A 27,201-nucleotide genomic window follows, 5' to 3' on the forward strand; every position below is an offset into this window, starting at 1 on the left:
TTAAAATATATATCTTAATATATTACTGTTTGTTTTATGGCATACATCTAACAGACAGGAAACTGTTTTTGAATGTTTAACTTAGTGACCTTAATGTCACACAAATGTATGTTTTTGCTTGCCATGGCAACACTAAAAAGAGGATCTTGCATAGGGATGTAAATACTATTTAAAAAGTTAACCGTTTAAATGATTAATATATTTTGTTTAAATGATTAACCAGCTGGGGCTGGCGGGGGGGGGGGGGGGGGCGGGGGTTAACAGTTAGGTGGGTTAACAGGTAAGACTAATGCTTACCAGTTAACCGGTAAACATTTTACATCCCTTATCTTGCACAAAGACAGCTTATAAAATACTTGAATCAAGGAGTTGTTGAAAGAGGGGTGAGATGTGCAATGACTGTGTCCATGTGGGTGAAGGTCTCTCTGATCTATCATTTTTGGATATTTCTAGAGCATCTTGTCTAAATCCTTGTTCTGCTGCGTTCATGAATAAGTTCTTTTTGTTGTTGTGTATTTGTAGACACTCCAGTATTTACAGCAGAATGCTAAGGAAAGGGCAGAACTTGCAGTGAATGCCACAACAAGTGGTAGTACTAGTTTTACCATTCCGTCAACCACTTCCAAGATATCCATGCAAGAACTTGAGGAGTTACGCAAGCAACTTGGCAGTGTAACAACTAGCTCCAGTGTACAGCAGGTACTATCTCTTCCACAGTCTGGAGATACGAGACTACTTTGAGTGTGTAGGGCTTTAATCATTATCTTTTATTACCTTGTGGTGTAGTTGTGGCAAAGTGTGAATTTTCTGTAATATTTTTATGAATCCTATGTGTGCCTCACTTTCCCTCTGTACTTTGCATTGCTTCCCAGTGGAAGAAAAAAGGATAAGTCTTTTCTTGTGTTGTGGGGGGAGGCGGCCGGACGCAGGACATGGTGTGGGTGTCACCTTGCTATCTGGTCTGCAGTAAATAGTATAATTAAGGAACTGATTGAAACTGATACAGATCAAAATGGGTTCCAAAGGGACAATGAAAGCCCCAATAACTGAACAATTGACACTCAATACTAGGTAGATGGGGCTGCAAACTCAGCATGGCCCTGCCTGGAGACAGAGGACTGGGAGGGCATAAAGAGTGGGCTTCTGGAAGAAGCTGGCTGCTCTCATCTGGGACTGAAAAAGAAGTCAGAGAGACAGAGCCTAAGAGGGAGTCCATTACAGCTTGGATGGTGGATTGCTCTAGCTAGACCAACATGGACTATGTTTTAACATTTGTTTCTCTATGCTAACTCAAGGATTTCTGTCAGGGTTCCTTCCCCACTCTGACCTCTAGGGTACAGATGTGGGAACCTGCATGAAAGACCCCCTAAGCTTATTTCTACCAGCTTATGTTAAAACTTCCCCAAGGCACAAAGTCTTTACTCTTGGATTAATTAAACACTGTCAACATCAAGTGATTTAGACAAAGAACCAGGGAAAGGACCACTTGGAGTCCTACTCCCCCAAAATATTCCCCCAAGCCCTATACCCCCTTTCCTGGGGAAGGCTTGATAATGATATCCTCACCAATTGGTACAGGGGAACACAGACCCAAACCCTTGGATCTTAAGAACAACGAAAAAGCAATCAGGTTCTTAAAATAAGAAGTTTATTTAAAGAAAAGATAAAAGAATCACCTCTGTAAAATCAGGATGGTAAATATTTTACAGGGTGGTCAGATTCAAAACATAAAGAATCCCTGTAGGCAAAACCTTAAGTTACAAAAAGATGCAAAAAACAGGCATACACATTTCCTTCAGTACAGCGAATTTCACAAGTGAAAATAAAGAAAACCTAACGCATTTTCCAGCTAGATTACTTACTAACTTTACAGGAGTTGGAGGGCTTGCATCCTTGATCTGTTCCCAACAAAGGTATCACACAGATGGACAAAAGCCTTTTTTCCCCCCCTCCAGCTTTGAAAGTATCTTGTCCCCTCATTGGTCATTTTGGGTCAGGTGCCAGCCAGATTACCTGAGCTTTTTAACCCTTTACAGGTAAAAGGACTTTGCCTCTGGCCAGGAAGGACTTTATAGCACTGTATACAGAAAGGTGGTTACCCTTCCCTTTATATTTATGACAGCTTCCAATTCTGTATTCCAATTGACTCACAAATCCTGCTCTTTTTTGAAAATGCTGTTTGGTGTCACTGCAAATACTTGCTGGGATGTGTCATTCCCTAAAGAATGTACAAGTCTCTAATCAGCAGTCTGTTTCAGTTGGACTCATTGAGCAGAGCTCACAGTATGAAGCAGAAACTCTGGAGCCAAGAGGTTCAGTCTTGGATGCAGTGAGGCCAGATGGCCTACTCTGAAGGAAGAGACTGACCCTTTGGTGGTCTGGCACACTGAAAAGATTCCTCCAAGAGACTGTTTAAAAGCTGGAGCATCGCACAGATTCTGTGGATCTGTATATGATCATAACAGAATCCCAGTGCAGGAGGGCAAGGAACTGAGAGGTATCTGGTAGAGAGTTTCATCTGGCCTGACCCGTTCAGTATTCCTCCACTCACTAATATCATAACCTGTATATAAAAGGTGTCATGTAACTTATCAATAGAAAGCTAATAACATACTGATCATTAATATTATTCTGTAGTGTATATACAGAGGACAAATTCAAAATTGCAAACATACTGGGAATTATGATCTTGAAGTGTGTTTGCAAGGCATGGCTGAAGTTACCCCAACCTAGTCAAAGGTACTTCCAAGGTACATTAAAAGACAGTGGGAATGCATTTACATAAAAGGTAAACAGAACCATCAAGCTAACAAGGGGAGGAGATAACCACTCAACATCATGTCAGTGGGGAGATTGCAGGAACAGATCAATTTATATTTTAACAAACCAGCTGGGAAAGAAGCCAGCATGGAACTTCCTTCCCCACAAGACTCCATAACTCCTTCCTTATGGCGTGAATGAACTTTGAAATGGATTCTCCTGATAGTTACCCCCAATTAAAGGTTCACTGTACCATAAAAGAGAGAGAGGCAAAGAACCTCAGATTATCTTTCATCGAAGAAGACAAAAGAACGGAGCACTTTGGACTTGGTGGCAGATCCTGACCAAGTGGGTGGTCAGCCATGTCCTGGAAGGTGATGTGGTAAGAATCTAACTTTGAACCAGGACTGTAGTTTTGTTAAGTTTTGGTCTCTAGAAAGCATTTTTCACTTTTATTTGCTTATAACTATTTCTAACTCTGTCCTTTATACTTGAACTCACTTAAAATCCTATTTCCTTTTGATAATAAACTTGTTTTACTTTTAATTGAAACCAACCCAGTGCTGTGTTAGAATTGAAGTGATAGTTAATTCCAGTTATAGTGATAAACTGTGCACTTTGTCTCTTTAGAGGAGCAAACAAATCTTATTCCTCTGAATGGTCCAGGAAAGGGGCTGGACATTGCAGAGTGCATAGTTTTGGGAAAATTGGGCACTGAGAGGGGTTTGGTTATACCTGGCAAGATGACCCTAAGCAGGTGGAGTGCAGAATGTGGCTGTGTTGTAACAAGCAGGCTGCTGGAGTCAGAACTGATCCGGGGCAACTTATTACACATACTCATCTTGTATGCTGGCTGGGAGCATCCAGCTACAGCACCAGAGCAATTTTAAGGCACTCAGGGTTACAGGGCAAGTGATGACAACCTCTAACTGGTGTGGGTTGCACCCAGAGTGTGACACAGTGATAATAATATGGTTTGGAAGTACAGAAATCCGGTATAAGAGCTGTCCTCAACCCCGATTCACCATCAAGAATATAGGGTTCTTTTCTGGCTGTGGAGTTGCACCTTGAATACACAGTCCTCTTCCAGTGTCTTCATGACATTTATCCCTGGGACAGTGTGATGTGCTGTCCTGTTGGAGTCACTAGTGGCCAGTGCATCTGACTTCAGTCCTTGGTTCTCTCATTAGAACTCCTGCCAGTGTCTAGTCCTCAGGATTAGCTTTTGTGACTGTTAGGCTCAGAAGCCCAAACTGTTGGAAGGAGAAGGGAATCAGACCATGAGCTGCCTCCTCATCTGGTCCTAATTTTAGAAAGGGAGATTGCATGCAATAGAGGGCCCCAAGCATCTGGTTGCTTTGCTTGTGCTTAAGGCTAGCCCTACTAATGCCAGAAGTGTTTGGAGATGGAACTGGCCAAGGTGGAGGTGATGGTATTGTTGGAGGAGAAAGAAGTGGAAAAGACAAGAACATAGAGAATTCATCGCATCACAGAGGATATTTGGGGTTGGTCAAATGAGAAGCACAGAGTCCAGCAAAGCCAGTTCCTACATCAGGTAGATCTTAGGATATTTTTATGAGCATCTGCATATTGTGGGGAGCACTGGGTCAGTGTGTGCCAGGGATTGCAGGGGACAGTGTACAGGGGTGGAATGTGTCACACGTTTACCAGGGAGAATGGTGCATTAGGGTGGGAAAGTGCCATGCATTTCCTCAGATTCTCAGTATCACTAGAGCTGTTCTGTGGTTTGTTAGCCAACACGTTATTCTCTTCATAATTTGGAAGATGGGATTTAATTCTGGGTTGTGACCCAGATTTCAATCCATAGTAAATTGTCACAGCTGAGAAATAAAACTCTAAAATCACCAGTTTATTCTGTGGACACTGGTAAACTCTACCTGAGAATTGCAAAATGCAAAAATAACGTCTTCCATGGTACTGGCCAGTCCCTTGTAGGCAGAAAAGTTAACCTGCCTTTCTGTCTTCTTATAGTGACTGAGCCCTAGAGTTGGGAATGGGAAAACCAGGCTGTTTTGTCTTTACTTGGTGAAATAAACAAAGTTTCTAAAAATGCTTGAGCATACAAAGAAAAAAGCCCTGCAGTGTTATAACCAGTAGCCAGGTCCTGCATCCTGTTCTCTCCACCGTTGTCCTCAGATTGACTAGTTCAGCAGTTTGTAATTGATGTCTGGTTTGAAATGATGCTTTTCCAGCTCGGTGTTTTTAAAGAAGCCCCTCTTTCCTTTCTGACAGCCTCTTGAGCTTATACGAAAGATACTCCGAGACAAGCAAAACAAGAAGAATTCTTGTCAGCCTATTCCAGTATTTCCAGCCTGGGTGTATGAGAGATCTGCACTTAATGGGGATTTCTTAACTGGATCCAGTTTAAGCACTGATGCAACAGTGCCTATAGGTATGTATCACACAGACAAAAATGACGAATGTTTTATTCAGTGCATTTGCTCTCTGGTCTCATTCAGATTTCACCAAATATTCAAGATGAGGAAAAAGCTTAGCTCCGGTTAACTCTGCTAAGTAAGAAATGGGCTGAGAGAAAAGCCTTAAAGCTTTGTTTACAGTATTTGTCAATACCAAATCCCAGCCCCAAAATTTTTTTGGATGCCATGTTTGAAACCAGATGATAACACATCTGTTTGCTCCAGTCAGATCCCAGTGTGACACGTTTCTTCAGATACTGTAGCCCCTCAGAAAGATGGGGTCACCTGAGATCGTGGCCATTCAGATAACTCATCCCCACCTGGGTGCATGTCAGAAACATCTGGCCAAAGCTCCAGGAATCAATGTCATCTGATGGCTCTGAGGTATTGGATGTAGGGTGACTTGGAAATGTCACGGTGCTAGTCCTGACTGTATACTCATAGGATCTGTCAGATCAGTTCATGCAAGATTTTCTCTGGAGCCACCTTCCCCCAGCATTGTGGAGATGAAAATGATGCTGCTTCTTTGAGTGATTGCACATGTCTATGCCACTGTTGGTATGTGTGCATGCCTCGTGCGCAGATATCAGAAATATTTTCCCTCTGCAGCACCCATCAGGGCAGCTCGAGCGCCCTCTGCCATCATGCACCACTGGGTGCAGGTATAAGAGGATGGAGCCACCCCTAACACCTCTGTTCCTTCATACCACCAGTGACAGTTGTTAGAGAGCTCCAGCAATCTTGATATTGCAAGTTTTTCCCCTCACACTTTGTATATAGTTTGTTCTCTTTAGTAATTAGTTAGGTATAGAGTTTAATTAGTGTTAGTGATAGGTTTTAGCTTTAGGTCCTTTTTGGACCAAATTTGAGTCTTGGGACCGGTATTGCAGCCATGCCTAGTTCTCCAGGGATTAAGTACTGCTGGTTGTGTGCCAGGTCAGTGCTGGTCAGTGACAGGTATCACATTTGTAAAGGATTTTAGCCTCTCTAGAGCAACGAGCTTTAAGTGTCTTCCTATGGAGGCAGCAAGCCATCTGATTCAGAGCATGCTCTGAATGCTACACTTTAAGTATGGAGTACACCACCCGAGATGTCTGCAGCACCTTGATCTGTCAAAGAAGAGAGAGAACTTCCAAAGACCCGGTACCCCATTCAGCAAGATCATTGCTGCCAAGGCCACCTAGAGGCAAAGACTCAGGGGGATACTCTGAGGGGAAGTGTTTCCAGAATGCTCCTCATCTTGAAAAGGGTTTTTGTCAGTTTTGGAACTTTTGCCACTTCCATTGCAGCTGAACCCTGAAGTTCCTATGCAAAGACAACAAGCTCAAGACCCAGTTCAAGTATCGATGATGCCAGAGGCATACACAGCTGCCAGAGAACTACTCAGTCTTTCTGTACAAGTGACCCTGGCGATACAGGAAGAATTTCAGCCAATACTGGTGACTGCAGTTCCTACACCACCTCCGCTAGAGCATGCAACCTGATGCCCTCTACACTTCCAGTACCTAAGAGCCAGTACATTCCAGAGGAAATCCACCATTAAAATCCTCAGTACTACCATCCCCAGGCTCAGCTTATGCTTATCTATTTCCTGTCCACACAGAATCTGCTCCACTCTTGTCACAGGACTCAGAGTCATCTCCTTCAGACTCAAAGTTTGGGTCTTTGTGTCCCATTTGAAATGGGTCTCATAGTCCCAGCAGTGAGCACATCTCAAGTCACAATGGCCTGTGCAAGCACGGGCCTCACCACCATGTCAGTGGCCTTTCTGGATTCTGTGGGGAGTCTCTCTCCTGGTAGGACCTTACCTCACCCACCTCAGTTGACTTCTTTGAGGGTGTACTGAGATCATCGTCACCGCAGATACCACTCTCTGACACCTAGTGCAGGTACCAAGCAGCTGGAAGTTGCTCAGACAGCTCCTCCACCACAAGAGAGACCAGACATTGCTTCAGCATTCTGGTGCATTGTCTTCCTCATCACCAGATGAGGCTTTAGAGATGGTGAGCAATTCACTGACACGGGAAGATTACCAGGCTCACAAAGAACTGCTTAAAAGGGTGGCCTCAGTGTAAGACATTAGGGTGGAATTGGTCTGCAAGAAATCTCACAAATTAGTGGACATACTAGCTTCGATGGGTCCCTCCAAAGTGATGCTCCTGATTAATGAAGCAATTCTGGAGCCAGTCAGAACACTCTGGCACACCCTTTCTTCCCTAGCTCCTACAGCGAACTGTGTCCTTTCTAAGTGTTTTGAATACTTCTACATTCACCCTCCCCAGGCTCTTGGTGTGGTGGCAGCAGATGATGAGTGAATGAGGCAGGGGCACCAAGCATCAACGCAAAAGAGGAAGGAATCAGAGACTGGACTAGTTTGGTTGCAGACTTTATTAGATGATAAGGCTACAACTTAGAATTGCTAACCAGCAAGCTCTTCTAAGTCGCTTTGACTTCACTCTGTGGGAAAATATGAAGTTTAAAGACAGGCTACCAGAGAACTTCAGGCAGGCGTTTAATGTGGTGATGGAAGAGGGCAAGCTAGTGGCCAGGACAGCTTGGATATAGCAGATTCAGCAGCTTTGCTGCAGGCATCCGATCTTCTGCCTGAAGTACAGCAGAACATTCAAGATCTGCCTTTTGAAGGGACTGCCTCTTTGTGGAAAAAATGGACGATAGGCTACGTAGCCTAAAAGATTCAAGGAAAACTCTGAAGTTGCTTGGAGTCAATACACTGTGACAAAGAGGAAGGAGTTCCAGCCCCAGCAGGCTCAGAGATATCAGACATTTATCCCATGGCCCCAAGACCTTCCAAGAAAAAGGGGCAGGAGTTACTGGCATCAACCACCTCCACCCCCTCTTCCTTTGTGACGGCAGGTTCCTCTTGACAAGCAGTTCATTCTAAGTGTGCATTTTGACAGGTTTGTTGATGGCAATATTACTGTTCCTACAGGCTCATCTGTTCCTTCCCATATGTTTGCCAATCATCTATCCCACTTCCTCTGTTCTTGGATTGGACTGGTGGGTCCTAAGCACAGTGTATCTGTGATATTCCCTTCAATTTGTTTCTGTCCTCCCTTCCCACCTCCTTCTCTGTCCCTCTTCAGTTCCCTTCGTTCCCCCACAACCAATGTATACATTGGTCTTGGATGCCTCATCCCTGCATTTGGGGCAGGGGTGGCACATATGGGAACCTTGAGTGTGAACTCAAGGTTTGTGGTCTTCACAGGATCTGAGGACCCATGTAAACGTCAGGGAGCTATGTGCTGTCCATCTAGCCTGTTTTGACCTTCCACCCACATATTATGCGGGGAAATCTGGTAGTTTTAATGGACAACACAGCATCTATGTTCTACGTAAACTGAAAGTAAAGAGTGTTGAGTGCAATTGTGCCAGGGGGCAATTCTCCTGTGGGAGTTCTGCATAACCAACTCTATTCACCTAAAAACTGCTTACCTTCCAGGAGAGCAGAACATATCGACAGATCACCTGAACAAGTCAATTCACCATGAATGGCCAGATCCACCATTCAGCTGTGGGGGGCTCCCCTTATGGATATGTTTACAACAAAGGCCAACAGAAAATGCCATCAGTTCTGCTCCCCAGGGGGTCACAGCCAGGTTCATTAACAAACGCTTTACTGCTTGCCTTATACTATGCTTTACTTCCTGCTCTATGGCAAATGCTTTACAAACACTTTATTCCCTGCTCTATGCCTGTCCTCCGATACCATTCCTCTCCAGAGTCTCATGGAAGACCAAACAGGACCATGCTTGCCGTATACTAATAGCACCAGCGTGGCCTTAGCAATACTAGACCTCAGCCCTACTAGCATTGTCGGTAAGACCTTCTCTGTCTCTCCTGTTGGATCAAAATGTGATTTCCCAGGACCTTGGCTGTCTGCTCTACCCAAATCTACAAGCCCTCTGCTTGACAGCATGGATGCTTCATGGTTAACACCATTAGAAAGTGCTTGCTCAAAAGACGTTAAGGAAGTACTTCTAAATAGCAAAAAGCCTTCAACCAGGTGTACTTACCTGGCTAAATGGAAATGTTTTTCTATCTGGTCTTAATAGAAATGTGTCTCTCCAGAGCAAGATTCTGAGCAAGCATGTTTTGAACTATCTATTGCACCTAAAATATCAAGATCTGACAGTTAGTCCTGTTAGAATACATCGAGCAGCTATTTGTTTTTCCCCATTCAGTGGGTAATAGATTGCTTTTTTTCAACCCCATAACTATCAGATTTCTAAAAAGGTTAAAAAGGTTATACTCACAGATACAAGAACTTGTTGCCCCAAGGGATCTCAACCTGGTGCTAACAAAATTAATGGGACCACCCTCTGAACCTCTCACGTATTGCTCCATACTCCACCTCTGTATGAAAGTGGCATTTCTTGGTTGCAAAAACCTCAGCAAGGAGAGTGGATGAGTTGACAGCCTTTGTTTAAGAGCCTCTTTATACAGTTTCCCATAAGGATAAAGTTTACCTCCGCCCTCACCCAAAATTCCTGACAAAGGTGGTTTCCAATTTCCTCTTGAACTGGAAAATTTATTTGCCAGCTTTCTTCTCATATGGATAGAGATGAGGACACGCTTCTGTCATTGAATGTAAGGAGGGCTTTAGTCTTCTACTTGGACTGCACCAGGTCTTCTCGATCCTTAACACAGTTATTTGTCTCACTTGCGGACAGGATGAAATACAGTCTAGTTTCCACTCAGATGATATCTTTCTGAATTTCCTCTTGCATTCATTTGTGCTACCAGTTAGCTAATATTACACCACTTCCCTAGAGTATTGGCCCATTCAACTAGAGCAAAAGCAGCTTTAGCAGCTTTCCTGGCACAAGTACTATCTGAGATTTGCAAAGTGACATATTGGTTATTAGTTCACACTTTCGCTGCTCATCATGTCGTTTCCCTTCAGTCCAAGAACAATGCCAGTTTCGGGTGGGTTGTTCTATAACGGCTGCTCACGAAGACTGAACCCACCTCCACATTAATCTGCTTGTAAGTCACCTACAGTGGAATGGACATGTGCAATCACTTGAAGAAATAAAATAGTTAAATCTCCAAGTTCTTCTTCTCTCTATCGGATTCTGTCCAGTAAGAAGGACCAGAGGGAGGTTGGGGGTGTCTCCACCCTCTCTATACCTGCGCACAATGGCAGAAGGTGCTCAAGCTGCCCCAGGGGTACCACTGAGGGAAAATGTTCTCTGACAACTCTGCACAAGGCTCATGCACACCCCTACAGTGAATGTACATCTGTAACACATCTCGAAGAGCAACAGTTATGGAAAGGTAGGTAACCATTTTTCTGGAGAAAGTCATGGATCCAATGACATTGAGCTCCACAGTTCCTGTTGGATCTGAACTGATGCTGTGGAGTTCTCAGAACATCTTGATTGGGAGTCTATATCAGACACAGGATCATTTTAGGAACCTCAGACATCATCTTGAGATGAGTTCATATCTTACCTAGAATTTCTCTGTACTGGTACTGTGCTCCTTGGAGTTCTTGGCCTGGAGGCAGTTGCTCTCCATCAGTTCTCTCTTCTCACCTTAGAAGTCTGTTCCCAAGAAGGCAGAGGCTCCTGCAAGAAGAATCCCTTGGCCTCCTTTCCATGAGCCTGTAGGATCAGTAGTTCTACCTGATATGGAGTCAGGCTATGTCTCAGAAAAGGAGGATAAGATAATCCTCAGGTGTGTTCCTTTCTCTCTTATCCCATGATGAGGCTGCCTTAACCCCTTCTCCTCCTCCAAATGACTCTGGAGCCTCCTGGGACATGATGGGGAGAATGGCTGCAGCTCTGGAGATTCCCTTCAGCTGCTATGCCCAGCAAGTTATGTAAATTGTTTGTGAGCTTGGCGCTCAGACAAAGTAGCCCTCTAATCAGAAAGGGGTTTCTGAGATCTCTTTGCCTCTGGTGCATCTGTTTGGTTGGTTTTAGCTGTGCACTTCCATATTTTCGAATGTTTGGGTTCCTTTTTAAGAGTTGCCATAACTGACTGGGGTGGGGGTTCTAGTACTTACACAAAAGTAGAAGTTATAAAAAAAAAAAAAAGTAAGATTTTTAACTCTTAGGATAATGTGATATGCTTTCCACCTTAACTATAATGAATTGTCTTGTCTCAGGATTATTATATTGCTTAACACACAAAGATCCCAATCAAAATTGAAAACCCATTGTGCTAGATGCTGTACAGACCCATAGGCAAAGACAGTTCCTGCCCAAAGAACATGCAAATGGGGGTGTCTATTCTTCCCTGGTTCCGTAAACTAAGCTTTGTGGCAGGGTGGATTTGATTTAAATCAAATTGATTTAAATCACTAGTCAGGAAGACTCAATATAATCATGGATTTCTACATAAAAGTGCATTCTTGTTGGTTGTTATAACCTTAACACATATTCTTTACAACTCAGAGATAGATGTAGGTTTCATTTTTAGAAGGTATACACTATACATTTTTAAGTGATTTATTTTGAAAACTTTTCAGATTAGTTTTACAGCTATATCAAAATATGAATATTGCCTTCTGCAGCTAACTCAGTCGTCTTTGCCTTCATTTTCTTGTTTGTTCATAATCTGGAAAAGAAAAACAAGTTATCCTGCTTTTTCAGGTCCCAAACGATTTCTCAATTTGGACTGAATTAGTCCAAAGGAAGAAAATATTTTTTCTACACCAGCAGAAGAAGCTACTGCTGTTAAAAGTGAGATTATCACTTCAACAGTCTCTGAATCCAAGTGCTTAAGTGACTTCCACCAGTTCACTGGTGTGACTTTCTTTAAAACATCGTCAGCAAACATATATTTCTTGAATGGATCTTATTTCCCAAACTGGATCTCTTTTTTACGGCCTGCTGCCATTATAGGTTTTCCCTTCTAGTGAGAGAATGGTATGGTAGATCTCAAATCAATGAAGGCTACACTCAGAAAGACCTCAAGACTTTTGGAATATGCTGCTCAAACAGTTTCATTTTTGTTTCTGCTGCCTATTCCTCCCTTCTCACATTTATCTCCAGACTTCTTCTCCTTGTCCAGATCTATTCCTCCCCCAACAATCTTCTATTCATTGAACTTTTTGAAACTTTTCACTTTTAGAGAGAGGTAAGGGATTGACTCTGTACACAAATTTGCAGAGGGACAAGGTCTGTCGTTTCTCACCTCTTTATATTTATTTATTTGTTTAAAAACATTTTTGCTGTTAACAGGCATGTTATCTCTGGAGACACAAATCCTCAGTTTGAGAACTGCAAAACTAAGCATCTCTGATGGTCTCTTCTAGAGTGAGCACTGAGTCTCATTGGGTAGATAGAAAGATTAACCTAAATAATCTATACAGAAGCCCCTGGTACCCCGTAAAATTGGATATCTAATCCATGAACTATTGGAATTCATTTACAAAACTTTTCTCAAACATTACATGAATATATTGTCTCATACTATAGAATTAGAATTTATAATCCCTGTTCCATGATGAGATATTTTTGAGCTATAATGTATATTAATTAAAACTATCTTTAGATAGGTTTTTTCCTCAAACATTTTATCAAAACAATTAGATTTAAATAAAGAAAATCAGATTTTTAAAAAAATTTTTAAAAATCACTGATTTTTATCCACCCTGCTTTGTGGCTTGGTTGCTACAACCATATGGTGCTCCCTGATCTTCTCAAGCCTTGGGATTCTGATTTTTCTACCACTTTCCTTACAGCTAATGTGTAGTCACCTTGACAGTGCATTGCTCTGAGAGCCTGTGCCTTTTCACACTGCAGTCAACTTTTGTTGGGTCACAGGCTTCTTTTGTAGCACTGTAGGTTCTTCTTCGAGTGCTTGCTCATGTCCATTCCACATTAGGTGTGTGTGCTCACCACATGCACCGGTGCCGGAAGTTTTTCCCTTAGCAGTATCTGTAGGGGAGCGGCTCTGGCACCCTCTGGAGTGGCGCCCCCATGGCACAGTATAAGGGGCGCCGCTGGCTCCACGCATCTTCAGTTCCTTCTTGCCGCCAGTGACAGTGCACGGAACATTCACTGCTCTTACTAGCATTGCGTAGGCTTCATTCATACAAACTAGAGTTCTTACAAAGTTAGTGTACATAAACAACGGGGAGTCCTTGTGGCACCTTAAAGACTAACAAATTTATTTGGGCATAAGCTTTCGTGGACTATAACCCACTTCATCAAATGCATGGAGTAGAAAATACAGTAGGCAGGTATAAATACACAACAGATGAAAAGATAGGAGTTACCTTACTGAGTGGGGAGGTCAGTGCTAATGAGGCCAATTCAATTAGGGTGGATGTGGCCCATTTCCAGCAGTTGATAAGAAGGTGTGAGTATCAACAGAGGGAAAATTTATTTTTTGTAGTGACCCAGCCGCTTCCAGTCTTTATTCAGGCCTAATTTGATGGTGTCAAGTTTGCAAATTAATTCCAGTTCTGCAGTTTCTCGTTGAAGTCTGTTTTTGAAGGTTTTTTGTTGAAGAATTGCCACTTTTAAGTCTGTTATTGAGTGTGCAGGGAGATTGAAGTGTTCTCCAACTGGTTTTTGAATGTTATAATTCTTGATGTTTGATTTGTGTCCATTTATTCTTTTGCGTAGAGACTGCCTGGTTTGTCCAATGTACATGGCAGAAGGGCATTGCTGGCACATGATGGCATATATCACATTGGTAGATATGCAGGTGAACAAGCCCCTGATGGTGTGGCTGATGTGATTAGGTCCGGTACTGGCATCCCTTGAATAGATATGTGGACAGAGTTGGCAACACAGTTTGTTGCAAGGATTGGTTCCTGAGTTAGTGTTTCTGTTGTGTGGTGTGTGGTTGCTGGTGAATATTTGCTTCAGGTTGGGGGGCTGTCTGTAAGCGAGGACTGGCCTGTCTCATAGTGTACATAGTGAGTAATCGAGTTAGTTAGCCCTTAGCAGTAGTTAGAGTTTTGTTAGTCTCGTCGGGGACTTAGCTGGGGCGCGCGGCATACCCGGGTCCCCAAGCTTCAAGCCCTGTGATTGCTGCAAATGGTACATGCCCGTGAGCGATACGCATAGTAGCTGTCTGAGGTACCTCAGTGAAGGGACACATACGTGATAAGTGTCGAATCTGCAAGTCCTTTAAACCTAAGACCAAGAAAGAGCGTGAGATCAGACTCCAAGTGCTCCTGCTGGAGTCGGTGCTCACTCCAGCCCCGGAGCAAAGGTCCAACCCAGCACTGTGGCATCGGAAGCCTGGACACAGAGGCGGGCCTTCATCACTTTCAAGTGCTGTCGATGCCTGAAGTGCTCCAGGCTCTTGCAGGAGATTCTGACTCTCGCGGTGGTGCCCAGACCTCGGGGTGAGCCTGCCTTGGGACGTTTCTGTCCACCCTTGCCTCAGTGGTACCACTCCCCATCGTGGGGAATGTCCTGCCACCGCTCACCCATTCAAAGCTATCATGCATTGGAGTTAGGGAGGCAGACGCATTGGAGCCCTCTAAGTCACTGGACCTCGGGCACCAGCAGTGGGATTTGAGGCGGACTTCGCCAGTTACTTTGTACAGGTACCTCAGAGGCACACGTCACCCGGCAGGAACGTCAGGATCGGAACCTTCGTGTCACCATCACGCACCACCATAACGCTGTTACAGATCCCGAGAACGATAAGAGGACCGCAGCAATGGTCCCTGCCAACGATCCCTGGGACAGGTGTCACTGTTTTCAGGGAGGTGTCCCTGGCGCCCGGCCCGTGATACCTCCAGGTCCCACTCCTGGTACCAGTCTCAAAGCGCAAGGTGTGGATCACCGATGGTCACCAAGATCACCATGGAGGCACATGTCATGCTCGGACCGGCCCTCCTCTAGACGCAACCGTGATTATTGGCAGGCACATGGTTGCCGCTCCAGTGGATCTGGGTCACTGGGCAGCAATCGCTCTGGATATGGCTCCAGCATGGAGCAAGGCTCCACATTGGCAGGGCAGTCTTCCAGACCCTCGGTGCTGCCTGCATTGTCAGTACCAAACTCTGCCCAGTGGCCAGGCCCATGGTACCTCTGAAACCCATGGGCGTTCACCCAGCCCTCCCAGCCTGCCTGCTCAGCTTCGGGAGCCTCAGACAGGCCTGTGGCATCAACGACACAACTCCCTCCAGGGGGTGAGGCCCTGGGGGATAAGACCCCAAAAGTCCATGTGGACCAAGGTGAACAGCCTGTCGGACCACCAATGGGTGTCATGGAACCCGCAGTACCAGCCGCCGCCTCCTCCTCCTCACTGGACAAGGGCATCATGGAGCCCGCTCACCCGGTTCCTCCAGATTATGCTAAAGCGCACCAGGAGCTGTTGAAGAGGATCATGTCCAACCTTGGCCTGCAGGTGGAGGTGTTGGAGGAGCAAGTGGACTCCCTATTTCACTTCCTCTCCTCCACAGCCCCTGCTAGGGTAGGCCTTCCCCTTCACAAAGGGGTACTGAAGATATCCAGCGCCTTGTGGCAAACCCCCTCCTCTCTGCCCCCCATTTCCAAACAGGGAGAGCGTAAGTACTTAGTCCCCACTGAGGGGCACGAATACTTTTACTCCCATCCTGCCCCAAATTCCCTGGTGGTTGAGGCAGTTAACCACAGGGAATGCCAGGGGCAACCTGGAGCTACCCCTAAAAATAAAGACTCCAGGAGACTGGACTTGTTTGGACGAAAAATGTATTCGTTGTCTAGCTTACAGTTGAGGGTGGTCAATCACCAGGCCCTTCAAGCAGGTGAATCTGATGCTGCAGACTCCGCCGCCCGCACCATGCATCCGTCATCTTCATGCAGTGAGAATCCTGGCTGCTCCTGTCCGGGTTCCTTCGATGGCCAGAAGGACAAGAAGTTATATGGACTGAAGGACTCCCAAACCACCCTAAAAATCCTGGGGCTCTAAGTTCCAGGCCCCGCATGTAAGCGGTTCAAACCGCAACTTCCCCAGGGGCAAGGGAGCCATCCCTGGCAGGACCCACCCCCAAAAAGCCCAAGGGCTACAGATGGTGCATGAGCCACCTGCCCCCAGCCTCTGCCCAGATGGGCTTGATCTGCTCCAAGCAAGGAGCTAAAAAGTCATTTTGATGGTGCGCCCAGGGGCGACCTACCAGTCTGTTTCCTGGATCCTGTTTTCCCAATTTTTTTGCAACCGCCTTTCCTTTTCCCTCCTGGCATGGTCGGCGATAACTGTGGACTGCTAGGTCCTCAGTACAGTGGAGCACAGCTACACCCTCATGTCCAGTCCACGACCCACCCTCCTTCCCCACTGTCGGAGTTTCTGGCAAGAAGGAGCTGAGGGTGGGGGGAGCTGGCGGCACTCCTTACACCATGCCATGTGGGCGGCACTCCAGAGGGCACCAGAGCTGCTCCCCTATGGATACTGCTGAGGGAAAAACTACCTGCACCGCTGCATGTGGTGAGTGCACACACCTAATGTGGAATGGACAAGAGCAACGCAGAAAGGTGGTAACTGTCTTTTCTTTGAGTGGCTCTGCATGTTGCCAGTTATGGGTACTCACTGCTCTGCACAGGCCCTGTAGCATAAAACATATTCTGGTTATGTCATATTCCCATAAAGCATTATGGGGTACAACGTCACACACTTGCCCTAAACATGTGAACAAACAGGTCAAGCGTTCTCAGGAGTGTTCTGTTCAATTGGCCTTCACCAATTATAATGTCAGAACTTCCAACACTGGATGGGGATTCCATTTAGCTCAATTTACAAGCCAAAGTCACTGGGCTTTTCAGGGAAAGAGCTTTGCACATTAATTATAGAATCAGCCATTGGCTTGGTTCTCAGATTGTTCTCAGATCATATGCAATGACTAGCCTGAGAGAAAAGCATTCATTACCCCCTGCTTGAACAGAACTTGTTTATCACCTTCTGGCAACCTGTCTTAACTCACATACCTTAAGAACATAGTGTATCTATATTGAAAACAACTCCTTAAATATCATCTATACATATATCTTGCAGTGATTAGGTTGACCAGAGCATTACTGGCTGTTGATAGAGACCTCACGTGCCACCCTTTGGCATGCTATCATGTAAACATCAGATCTAGGGGATCCCTGTAAACCCCTGTGCACCTCTTATTCCCTCTGCCAGTTGGCACAGTTGGCACCAAAGCCTCCCTGGATCACAGGCCTTCTGTATGCTTTCACTCTTTTCCATTAATTTAGAAAGTGGCGAAGAAGATTTGTTAGGACAGCAAAAATGATATTGATTGCCCCAGCTTGGCCAAGACAGCAGTGATACACGGATCTTCGTCAGCCGTCAGACAGATAAAACATGCGTCTTCGTCTGTCTCCAAATATCTTCTGACAGCAACAAGACGGGATTCTTTGTTCAAATCTACAGTTATTTCATGTGACAGGTTAGGCTATCGGACTTTGACTAGTCTTGAGCCATCGTGTTCTTCGTTGGTACAAAACGTTCTGTTTAGTTCTAGAAGGTTGTCTACAAGAAAGTGTTACCTGTTAAAATGGACCAGATTTGTTGCTTAGTTGAGGGATAAATTTGACTTTTCAGTGACAGCTTCCATACCCTGTATTTCGCCATATTTAATGTACTTGGCATCTGAAAGATTGTCTAATTCGTCTTTAAAAGTTCATCTGGCTGTTATTTCAGCTTACCATGTTTTGATCATTACTTGAACGCTTTGTGTATGGTTCCCTATTTTATTCATCTATTAAAGCAGTCTTCGTTATTGCTATTACATCAGCCAGAAGGGTGAATGCATTGTATGCCTTGGTGGCTAACCTATGCCATTTATGAATTTTGACAAAGATGAGGTGGTTCTTACTCCTGATCCCAGGTTTTTATCAAAAATAGTGTCTGAATTTCATATCAGTTAGACAATTAATTTACCAGTTTTCTTTCCCAAACCTCATGATAATAAAGGAGTGTCTGCCTTACATACTTTTGGTGCTAGGTGAGCTCTTGCATACCACTCAGATAGAATTAAGAGTTTTAGGAAGTCATCTAGACTGTTTATTTTGTAAGAATCATGAGTCATGGTGTGTCTGCTCAGACTACTTCCAGATGGGTTAAACAATGTATTGTTCAGTGTTATGAGTTACGGAAATTCCTGAGCTGCCTGTTTTGCTGTCTCATTCTACTAGAGCTGTAGCTGCATCTTTTGCTTGTTTTAAACGTGTTCCTATTAGAGAAATTTGTAAAGTTGCTACTTGGAAATCAGTGCACACGTTCTCTAAACATTATGTACTGGATCTAGTGTCTAGAGCGGGTGCCAAATTTGGCAGAGACGTGGCTCAATCATTATTACTGAGCGAGGTTGTGGAATCCATGTCGTTAGAGGTTTTTAAACACAAGTAGGACAGGTTTCAGAGTAACAGCCGTGTTAGTCTGTATTCGCAAAAAGAAAAGGAGTACTTGTGGCACCTTAGAGACTAACAAGTAGGACAAACAACTGTCAGGTGGTCCCGGTTTATTTGGCCCTGCCTTACCACAGGGGGCTGGACTAGATGATTTCTCAAGGTCCTTTCTAGTCCTACATTTCTTTGATTCGATGATGATTTAATTAGGACTCTGTTCTCCTCTTCGGGGATTTTCAGCACCGCTTGTCAATCTACCTGTAAATAGGAATATCTAGAGCCACTCTAAAAAGAAATGAAGATTGCTTATTTGTTATCATATTTCTTTGCATTGACTCTGCATAGTCACAGTTCCCACGTACCTTCCCCTTTTTCTCAGTCCTATCCAAGCCTTCTGGGTTGGCAGTGGAAGGAACTGAGGTGGTAGAGGGAACAGCATTCCCTTTTATAGCCTCACCCTCGGAATGTTCAGAGACACCGAGAGAAGGAGTAGGAGGGGGTACACAAGTGCTCCAACAGGCACTGCCTGGAGTGGGAGAACGTTCTGCCTTAGGGCTCCATCAAGCAGCGCAGTGTCCATAAGTGTGACTATTCAGTCATCTTGAAGAACTCCAGTTACAAGTAAGTAACCTTCATTTCTTTTTACTGAAAAATTTCAACTCTAGGAAAACTGCTGACAAGACTGGTACTTCCCCAGTTCCAGTGCAGTTAGATTAGTGGGCAGAGTACAGGTGGGAAGATCAGAGGTGCAAAGTGAATGTAATTTGTTCCTTAGCTATCATGGTCATATATGGTGGGTATGTATGTATATCTGTATAACTTACATTTTGGCACACAAACAAAGTAAAGGATTCTGTTCTCTGGTTTAGAAAGCTAAGCGGACATTTTATGGATTTTACCCCAAATGAATTATTTTCCATCCCTTAGCTCATCTGTGTGTGTGTAGCTTAGTCTTGTTCTGCTTGACTCATAGTATTTTCTGTTGAGGTCCAAGTACTAGATCAAAACTATGCGATTTTCATTTACAAAGTCTCTTGATAACTTCTGAACATTCAATAAAAACTCAGTGCCCAGTGGTCCCTCTTCCCTGAAGATTGCTTTGGTTTAGCCTTACTACAAGACCTAATTTCACTTTGCTTGTACTAAAAGGTGGGAAGACAGCATTGCCATTGAGGAGAATGATGCATACTGTCCCTTTTTAACAGCACCTCACCTCCATGTTTCACTGTCTTTTAATCTAGCCTGAGCATACCAATCAAAAAGCCACAGAGGAATGAAATGGGACTGAGAGTAGTTCTGTCGTGTGTTCAGATTTTGTACTTTTTGTCCTCTGTTTTCAAATAGGTAGCTTACCCTTAGCTTCTCAAGAGTCCACAATTGTGGAAGACTTGCTGTATGTCTTGATTGGCGTGGATGGAAGATACATCACAGCACAGCCTCTCATAGGCAGGCAGAACCGAGCTTTCTTAGTGGATCCCAATTTGGACATGTCAGTCAAAGAGCTAGTGACCCGGATTCTTCCTGTAGCTGCGAGTTACTCCACTGTGACCAGGTATCTGATGTGGCCTTTGTTTTCTCCGTGTCAGGATGTCTCTGTCTGGTTGGGTCTGACACCCAGAATTGAATTACAGAATCTCAGTTTGTGATGTTTTATGCAGATGTTTTATTTGCAAGTATGCTGCCTGGTTTAGAAACCACCTTAGTTTAGTTTATACTTATTGTGATGTAAAATAAAAATAGGAGCTCCTCAAAGTAGTGCAGCTGGCTTACAACCCAGCCCCTACCTGAGTCTCTATTGGGTCAGCACCTTAGCGTCATCAGAGTGGAGCGGTAGTTGTGATGTCCTAGCAGTACAGCTGTTAATGGGGTTCTGGGCTTTTGGGGTCTTAAATGGGGGGCAGAAAGTGCAGTTTGTGGTGTTTGCATGCTGAATGCTCTTCTGAACTCTGGCTAGTGGGGTTGGGGTGACTGCTCATTGGGGGCACTCAGCATATACTGATCAAGTAAAGTGGAGTAATCCATTTACTTCTAGTTCCCCTATAAGTATCCTTCTTCTTTCATATGGCATTTGAAAAGCCATGGGCTGAGATTATAACTGAATCTTGAGATTTGAAAGCCATTCTAATGCTTCTGTGGTAGCTAGGTGGATCGCCCTTGTGTCACCGCTCTAAGTATAAATGGGACAGTTGTCTGTGATGTGACTGTGATGAGGTACAAACCAGACAACACAATTTGGTCATTTTTTTTTTATTTTCCATTTGTGGAGGAATATCCACACCTTCTGTATGTTGACCGAAGTTGGTTATGTGCAGTCCACTGCCTATGGGGAAGACAGAATCCTGGGACTCCTGGAGAGAAGATGACAATCTTCATGCGTTCGCCCCTGTTACGTGCGAAAGCACAACAAATGTAATCAAATCAGCAACTGAATGTCCTTAAAGGACCACCCGATCAGAAAAACAACTGTGATAATTGCCCATGTCAGGGCCAAACCTTTCCTATAAGTATTAATGATAGTTCTTAGAAAGGAGCTCACTTCACCTTCAAAGTATCATCCAATCTGTCATCTCCCTTCCTTTCCAAACTCCTCAGACACACCCTCACTACTTTCTCTCTGGAGTTCTTTTGCTCCAGCTCCTTCCTAGGGCTGCTCCATGTAGCTCCCACCCTCTATGCTCCTAAACATTGTTCTCGCGAGAGCCTCAAGTGAACTCTTCTGGCCAGATCTCAGGTCCTGTACTCCAGACTTCTCCTGCCTTTGACACTATCAACCATGCTCTTCCTCTTAAAGTCTTGTCCTCCTTTGGCTTTTGTGACTGTCTTTTTGTGGTTCTCTTACCTCTCTAATAATTTGCTCAATGCCTCCCTTTCATCTTCCCCCACCCACTCACACTTTCAATAGGTATCCCACAGGACTTCAGCCTTGGATCCATCCTATTCTCCTTCCTTATCCTATTCCTGGGTAATCTTATCCAGATGCCTACCATATTTACACTGTTGACTCTCCAATCTACCTCTCCACTCCAGACCCCACTCCCTCCATCCAAATTTGCATCTCTGCTTGTCTGTCTGACATCTCTTTAAGTGTGTCCAGCCACCAATTTAAACTCAGCATGGCCAAAACTGAGCCCCGCTCCAAACCTTCCCCATCTCTCACCTCTCTGTCACTGTGGATCACATCACTGTAGTCCTGTCACTCAGGCCAGTAACAGTCTCCACCCTCTCCAGACTCTCACATCCAGACCATGTTTCTTTTTCTGTTAACTTATTAGTGTTCTTAAAATATGACAAACTATACATAAACTTCTTATAATAGCTATATTTGAAACATTTAATTATATATATACTAGGAAAGGTTAAAATATATATCAATTCTTTGTATTTTGTATAAACAAAATTTTGTTTATAAATATCCAACTAGTAAAAGAAAAATTGTTAAGACAAAGAAGAGTAGCAAGGGCGGTGTAGGGATGAGCGGGGGGAGGCAATGGGTAGAGAGCGGGAAGGAAGCATTTAATAGGATCATTCAGATACTTCCAGGAAAACATCCCATATCTCTGAGAATTTTTCTTGGCCATCACGGAAAGAGGGCCAAGCTTCTGAAATCTGTGTGCCAGTCTTCAATTGTTGGTCACTTTTTGGATTTCCATTTTTGTAGTACTATATTTTTGGCAATTGTTAGTGGTCTGCTTAGCCAAAGTTTTTCAGATTTATTCAGCTTCCAGTTAACATCCATTAGGTTTAAAATTATGTTTAGGTTGTAAGACAATTTTATTTTATAAGAATAAAATAACTCTGCAGTTAAGTTCTGCCCAAAACCTACAGTTATAGAAGCATTTGCAGAGTATATGGGTGAAGTTAGCACCTGCTGAATCACAGTGCCAACATTTGTCTGACTTAGCAGCACCTGTTTTGAACAGTCGGAGAGGGGTCTAATGCATCTTCCATATGATTTTTCTGATGGATTAATCATAAACGGAGGTCCAAGGAACAGCTCAGAGCACTGGCTAAAATACGTTTCCGTTGGTTAGCAGAAAATAATTGTCCTAGTTCCTCCTCCCATTTCTTTTTTTAGGAAATCTATTTAATTCAAATTTGCCGTCCAAGTTTGTATATTGTATTACCGTAGTTCTTGGCAATCTGGATAATATTTGGAGAAATGAAAGCAGTTCAGGTGGGTCAGGGTAGCTCAGGTATTGGAACCAAACAGATAGGAGATGGCATTTCTAAGTTAAAACAACAGGGAGTCTGGTGGCACCTTAAAGCGTAACAGATTTATTTGGGCATAAGCTTTTGTGGGTAAAAAACCCACTTCAGTTGCACATGGTTTTTTACCCACAAAAGCTTATGCCCAAATAAATCTGTTAGTCTTTAAGGTGCCACCGGACTCCCTGTTGTTTTTGTGGATACAGACTAACACGGCTACCCCCTGATTTTTAAATTAGATATATTCCCACTCCACCTTGGTCTGTAGATTGAACATCTCTCTTAATAATGTAAAAGAGAGGAAGGTATAATTTTCAATAAATTGACTGATAGTCAAAATCCCTTTCCTAATACAATCTGGCCAAATTATGGGGTTGCCTGCTAGACAGAGTTTCAGGTTACCCCAGATAGTGGCCTTGCTATGTAGAAGGGGGTGATTTTTAAATTTACTGGACATATGCAAAGTATTTCTGGCTGCCACAATAGTGGTAATTGTTCTTTAGGGAATCAGTAGTAATCCAAGTGCAGCACATTGGAAAGGGATAAGGGAACAACCAATTCTTCTTCCAGCTGGAGCCGATCTGGGGCTCTACAGCAGGAGGGAATGAGCTGCTGTGCAGCTTGGCTAAGAATTATTCTCTGATGATAAAGTTTGAAGCTGGAAAATCTAAACCCACCTCTTTTGACAGGGAGCTGTAATCTTTGTAAGGAGAGTCTGGGTTTGTTACCAGCACCTCCCAAGAAGGACCTGAATATGTTGTTAATTTTGGCAAAATAAAAGGGAAGAATATAGATAAGCAGGGAATGCAGAATAAAAAGGATCCTGGAAAAGATATTCATTTTAATTGTTTATTTTTCCTAAAGGGGAGAGAGGTAGTTCCTGCCATCAATTTAAATTGTTGCTAATCGCATGATTGAGGCTAGCTTAACCTTGCATATGTTCTTAATTTCCTTTGGGAACAGGATGCCAAGATATCTGAAGTTTCTGTTGCCATCTAAATGTCCCTACAGGAGATCCACTTCCAACTAGCTCCAATGAGATCATCATTGCTTCTGACTTATCCCAGTGTATCTTGTAAGCCAGAGAATTTGTCAGTTATCTGTTGTTCGAAGGATATCTGGAATAGATTGATCCAGATCTTTAATAAATAAGATGATGTCTGCATATGGAAGGATTTTGTCTCCTGAGTCCCTGATTTGATCCCTTAAATACTGTGTTCCCTAATATAGTATTGCAAGTTATTCTAATGCTAGATTGAACAGGAGAGGGGAGAGCAGGCACTCCTGGTTAGTTTCCCCAAAAAGATGAAAGGAGGGATATTGTGCTATTTTTTAAGATGTGAGAGTTGAAATTATAATATAACAGTTTTATCCATGAAATAAAGAATTTCCCCACCCAAATTTATCTATGGTAAAAAAACTGCTGTTTCCAATTCACTCTGTCAAAGACTTTCTTTGCATCAAGATGATTAAATGATTGCATGGGAATTTCTTGAATGTTGGTGGAATGCAATAACATTAATCACCTGATGTGTGTGATCTGAATCATGCTTTTAAAAAAAAAAAAAAACTCACTTGATTGGGATGAACCATATCACTCACTACTTTTTCAAGCCTCTTAGCCAGTATTTCTGAAAGTATTTTATATCAGTATTGATTAAAGAGATGGGTCTATAGTTATTACACTTTTGCATATCCTTACCCAGTTTAAATTGTACAATAATTAGGGCTTTCCTCATAGTAGGACTTAACATATCTTTATTTAAGGCATTTTGAAAATGTATAGCAGCTTAGGAGCCAGAATTTCTTTGAGACTTGTATAGAATTCTATCAGTAAGCCATCCTGGCGGGGGTAGTCTTGCCCAGGCTTATTTCTTCTATGAACTTGATTATTTCCTCGAATTGCAAGGGAGAGGCCAGCCTTGCATGTTGCTCTTCTGAGATTTGTGGGAGGTTGAGTTTTAACAATGTTATTCGGCTCTTCTGGGTCAGGTGGTGAATTATTATTGTACTGGTAGAATTTCAAAAATTGATCATTGAGCTCTTTTTAATTAGTAATAACCTATCCTTTATTCTGATTTGAGTGATACTATTCAGGATGTTTGGCCTCTCACTTTTAATCCGCATGCAAGAATTTTATTCTCTGTTTCCCAACTCATAGTGTGTTTGTTTGAGTCTAAAAAGAGCAAATTTGGCTTGTGCTGAAGTCAATCTATTTACTTCACACTGATTTTTTTAATTTTTTAAAATTTTTTTAAAGATTTTCTTGGGAGGGGTAGTTTGCACATTCTAAATCTAGACCTTTAAATTGTTTGGTTAATTCCAGGAGCTGAGCCTGGTAAGCCCTCTTTCTAACCACTGCGTATGAAATGATCCTTCCTCTAATAAAAGCTTATCCTATAGGGTAGATCAGGATATCTCTGGCATATCATTTGTTTGAAGAAAAACCTAATTTATCTGTGACAGAGTACTGAGAATGTTTATCTTTCAAAAGAGAGGAGTTCAGTCTCCATCCTTTACAAATCCAGTTTGTCTTTGGAGGGGGAAATTGTAGTATTGCTGGTCCATGATCAGAGATCATGATAGACTTGATTTTGTTATAAAGCACTGAGTCCATCAAATTTGTAGAAATCAGGAAGAAATCTATTTGTGAATATGTGGAATGTGGAGAGGAGAAAAAAAAGTAAAATCCTTCATTGTAGGCTTTTGCAACCTCCAGACATCTTTTCACCCTATTTTTTACATATGATCTTTTATAATGCTTCTAGCATGTGACTGTGTATGCTTGGGCCAGCTTGACTTGTCCAAAAAAAGAGTCCAACACCTCACTAAAATCTGCTATGATGACTGATTCTAGTGGGATGTTAATTAATTTGGAAAAAACTTGTTTAAAAACCCAGACCATGTCTAATTTTTCCACTTCTTCCTATGTAATATTTCTAAGATTCAGCCTTCTCTTTCTGTCTACGCAGCTGAAATCTCATCCAGGTCCTACAGTAATCACCTCTTCTCTGCAACCTTGCCCTTCTTTAGTCCATTCACATTGCTGCTGCTAAGATCATCTTCCTGGCTTGTTATTGATCACATCACCCCCTTCTCTATGACCCTCCACTGGCTTCACCTTCACGGCCCTTGACACTTCAACTCCACCGTACTGAGTTGCTTTCTTAGTTTATTGCAATGTCAAGTTCACTTTCACTTTGCCAACTTGCCCATCCTTTACCACCTAGCAGTTAATTGCTGAGCCCTGCTGTGACCGTGACTAGGCAGGTGGTGAGCTGGGACTGCTTGTTCCTTCCTTCCTCTTCCTACTCTTTTACTCTCGCTAACTCCCCCATACCTGCCATTCCTATCCCCTGACCTGTGTTCCCAGATTAAAAACCCAAAGTGGAGCCCGTAACTAATTAATGTGTGCTGATCAGCACCATGCTTATTTGCATGTATGTTATTCCCTGATTTCATCTGTGTGTATTTTTTGTAAGTTCACTGGAGCAGGGAATGTTCTTCATCTGTGTTTGCCCTTGGGTGCTACTTTAATAAAAAATATTGTTGTTAAAGTCCCCCAGTGGCTAGAATCAGAAGCATGTTTGAAGTCAGCAATAGCTTATTACCCTACATTTCAGACAGCACCAGGGGGAGGAAATACTTTTAAAAAATAGAAAAATGTGATGGTTAAACAACAAAAATTGACTGGAGGGAGTCAAGGCAGGTATAGCCCCTAAAGCTACTTTAGATACATATATTTTAACTATAGATTTCAAGATGACAGTGCAGCTTCTAACTAGGTTGCACTCTGCCCTTCGTGCTTCTACAATGACATGTAAATACAGCTCCTGAAAATATAAACACTGCCTTGTCAAACAATTTTTTGTACGGCTTTTTGCAGGTTCATTGAGGAAAAATCTTCGTTCGAGTACGGACAGGTAAATCATGCTTTGGCAGCAGCAATGAGGACCCTTATCAAAGAATACATGATTCTTATCACCCAGCTGGAGCATCTTCAGAGACAAGGGCTTTTGTCCCTACAGAAACTCTGGTTTTATATCCAGCCCACAATGAGGACCATGGAGATTCTTGCTTCACTTGGTAGGTGTCCATACTTTCTAATGATAATTAAATTTTTCATGCCTTTGTCATGAGGTTCCAAAAGCTGTATAGAACTATAAATGATGCCCACATTACATGCAGTAATCTGCTTCTGTACAGTGTTCAAAGTGAACTCTAAAGAGGATTTTAATTATCAAAACTCTGTTATGAGATTACAGAAGAGGACCAAGTAGCAATGGTTTAATTAGTGCTGTATTAACAGGTTTACTGACTTGTTACTGTCTTTAACAAACAGTGTTATGGAGGCACATTAGTGACAACCATAGTTAAGGTTGAATCAAACCTTTTCAGTTTGATGGGACCTTAAAACACCTCTGTAGCCTAACCAGAGATTTTTGGTCAAAATAAATATCTGTTCTTTA

The 27,201-nt window shown here is 43.1% G+C and overlaps 1 protein-coding gene across 4 annotated transcripts in view; it reads left to right on the forward strand.

The window, feature by feature from the left end:
• The window catches only part of TUBGCP2 (tubulin gamma complex component 2), a 90,889-nt gene that overhangs the window by 15,815 nt on the left and 47,873 nt on the right, over positions 1-27,201 (forward strand). For all 4 annotated transcript variants that reach the window (XR_013346751.1, XM_077823426.1, XM_077823427.1 and 1 more), the window contains exons 4-7: positions 523-699; positions 5,014-5,173; positions 19,871-20,078; positions 26,619-26,818. Coding sequence is in view for 3 of the 4 variants with exons in the window: in XM_077823426.1 (XP_077679552.1) it covers positions 523-699; positions 5,014-5,173; positions 19,871-20,078; positions 26,619-26,818 (745 nt within the window). In the remaining variant the exon portion in view is untranslated. The remainder of the gene's footprint in view (positions 1-522; positions 700-5,013; positions 5,174-19,870; positions 20,079-26,618; positions 26,819-27,201) is intronic.

Source organism: Eretmochelys imbricata, chromosome 7, assembly GCF_965152235.1.
Source record: "Eretmochelys imbricata isolate rEreImb1 chromosome 7, rEreImb1.hap1, whole genome shotgun sequence".
Taxonomy (NCBI): domain Eukaryota; kingdom Metazoa; phylum Chordata; order Testudines; family Cheloniidae; genus Eretmochelys; species Eretmochelys imbricata.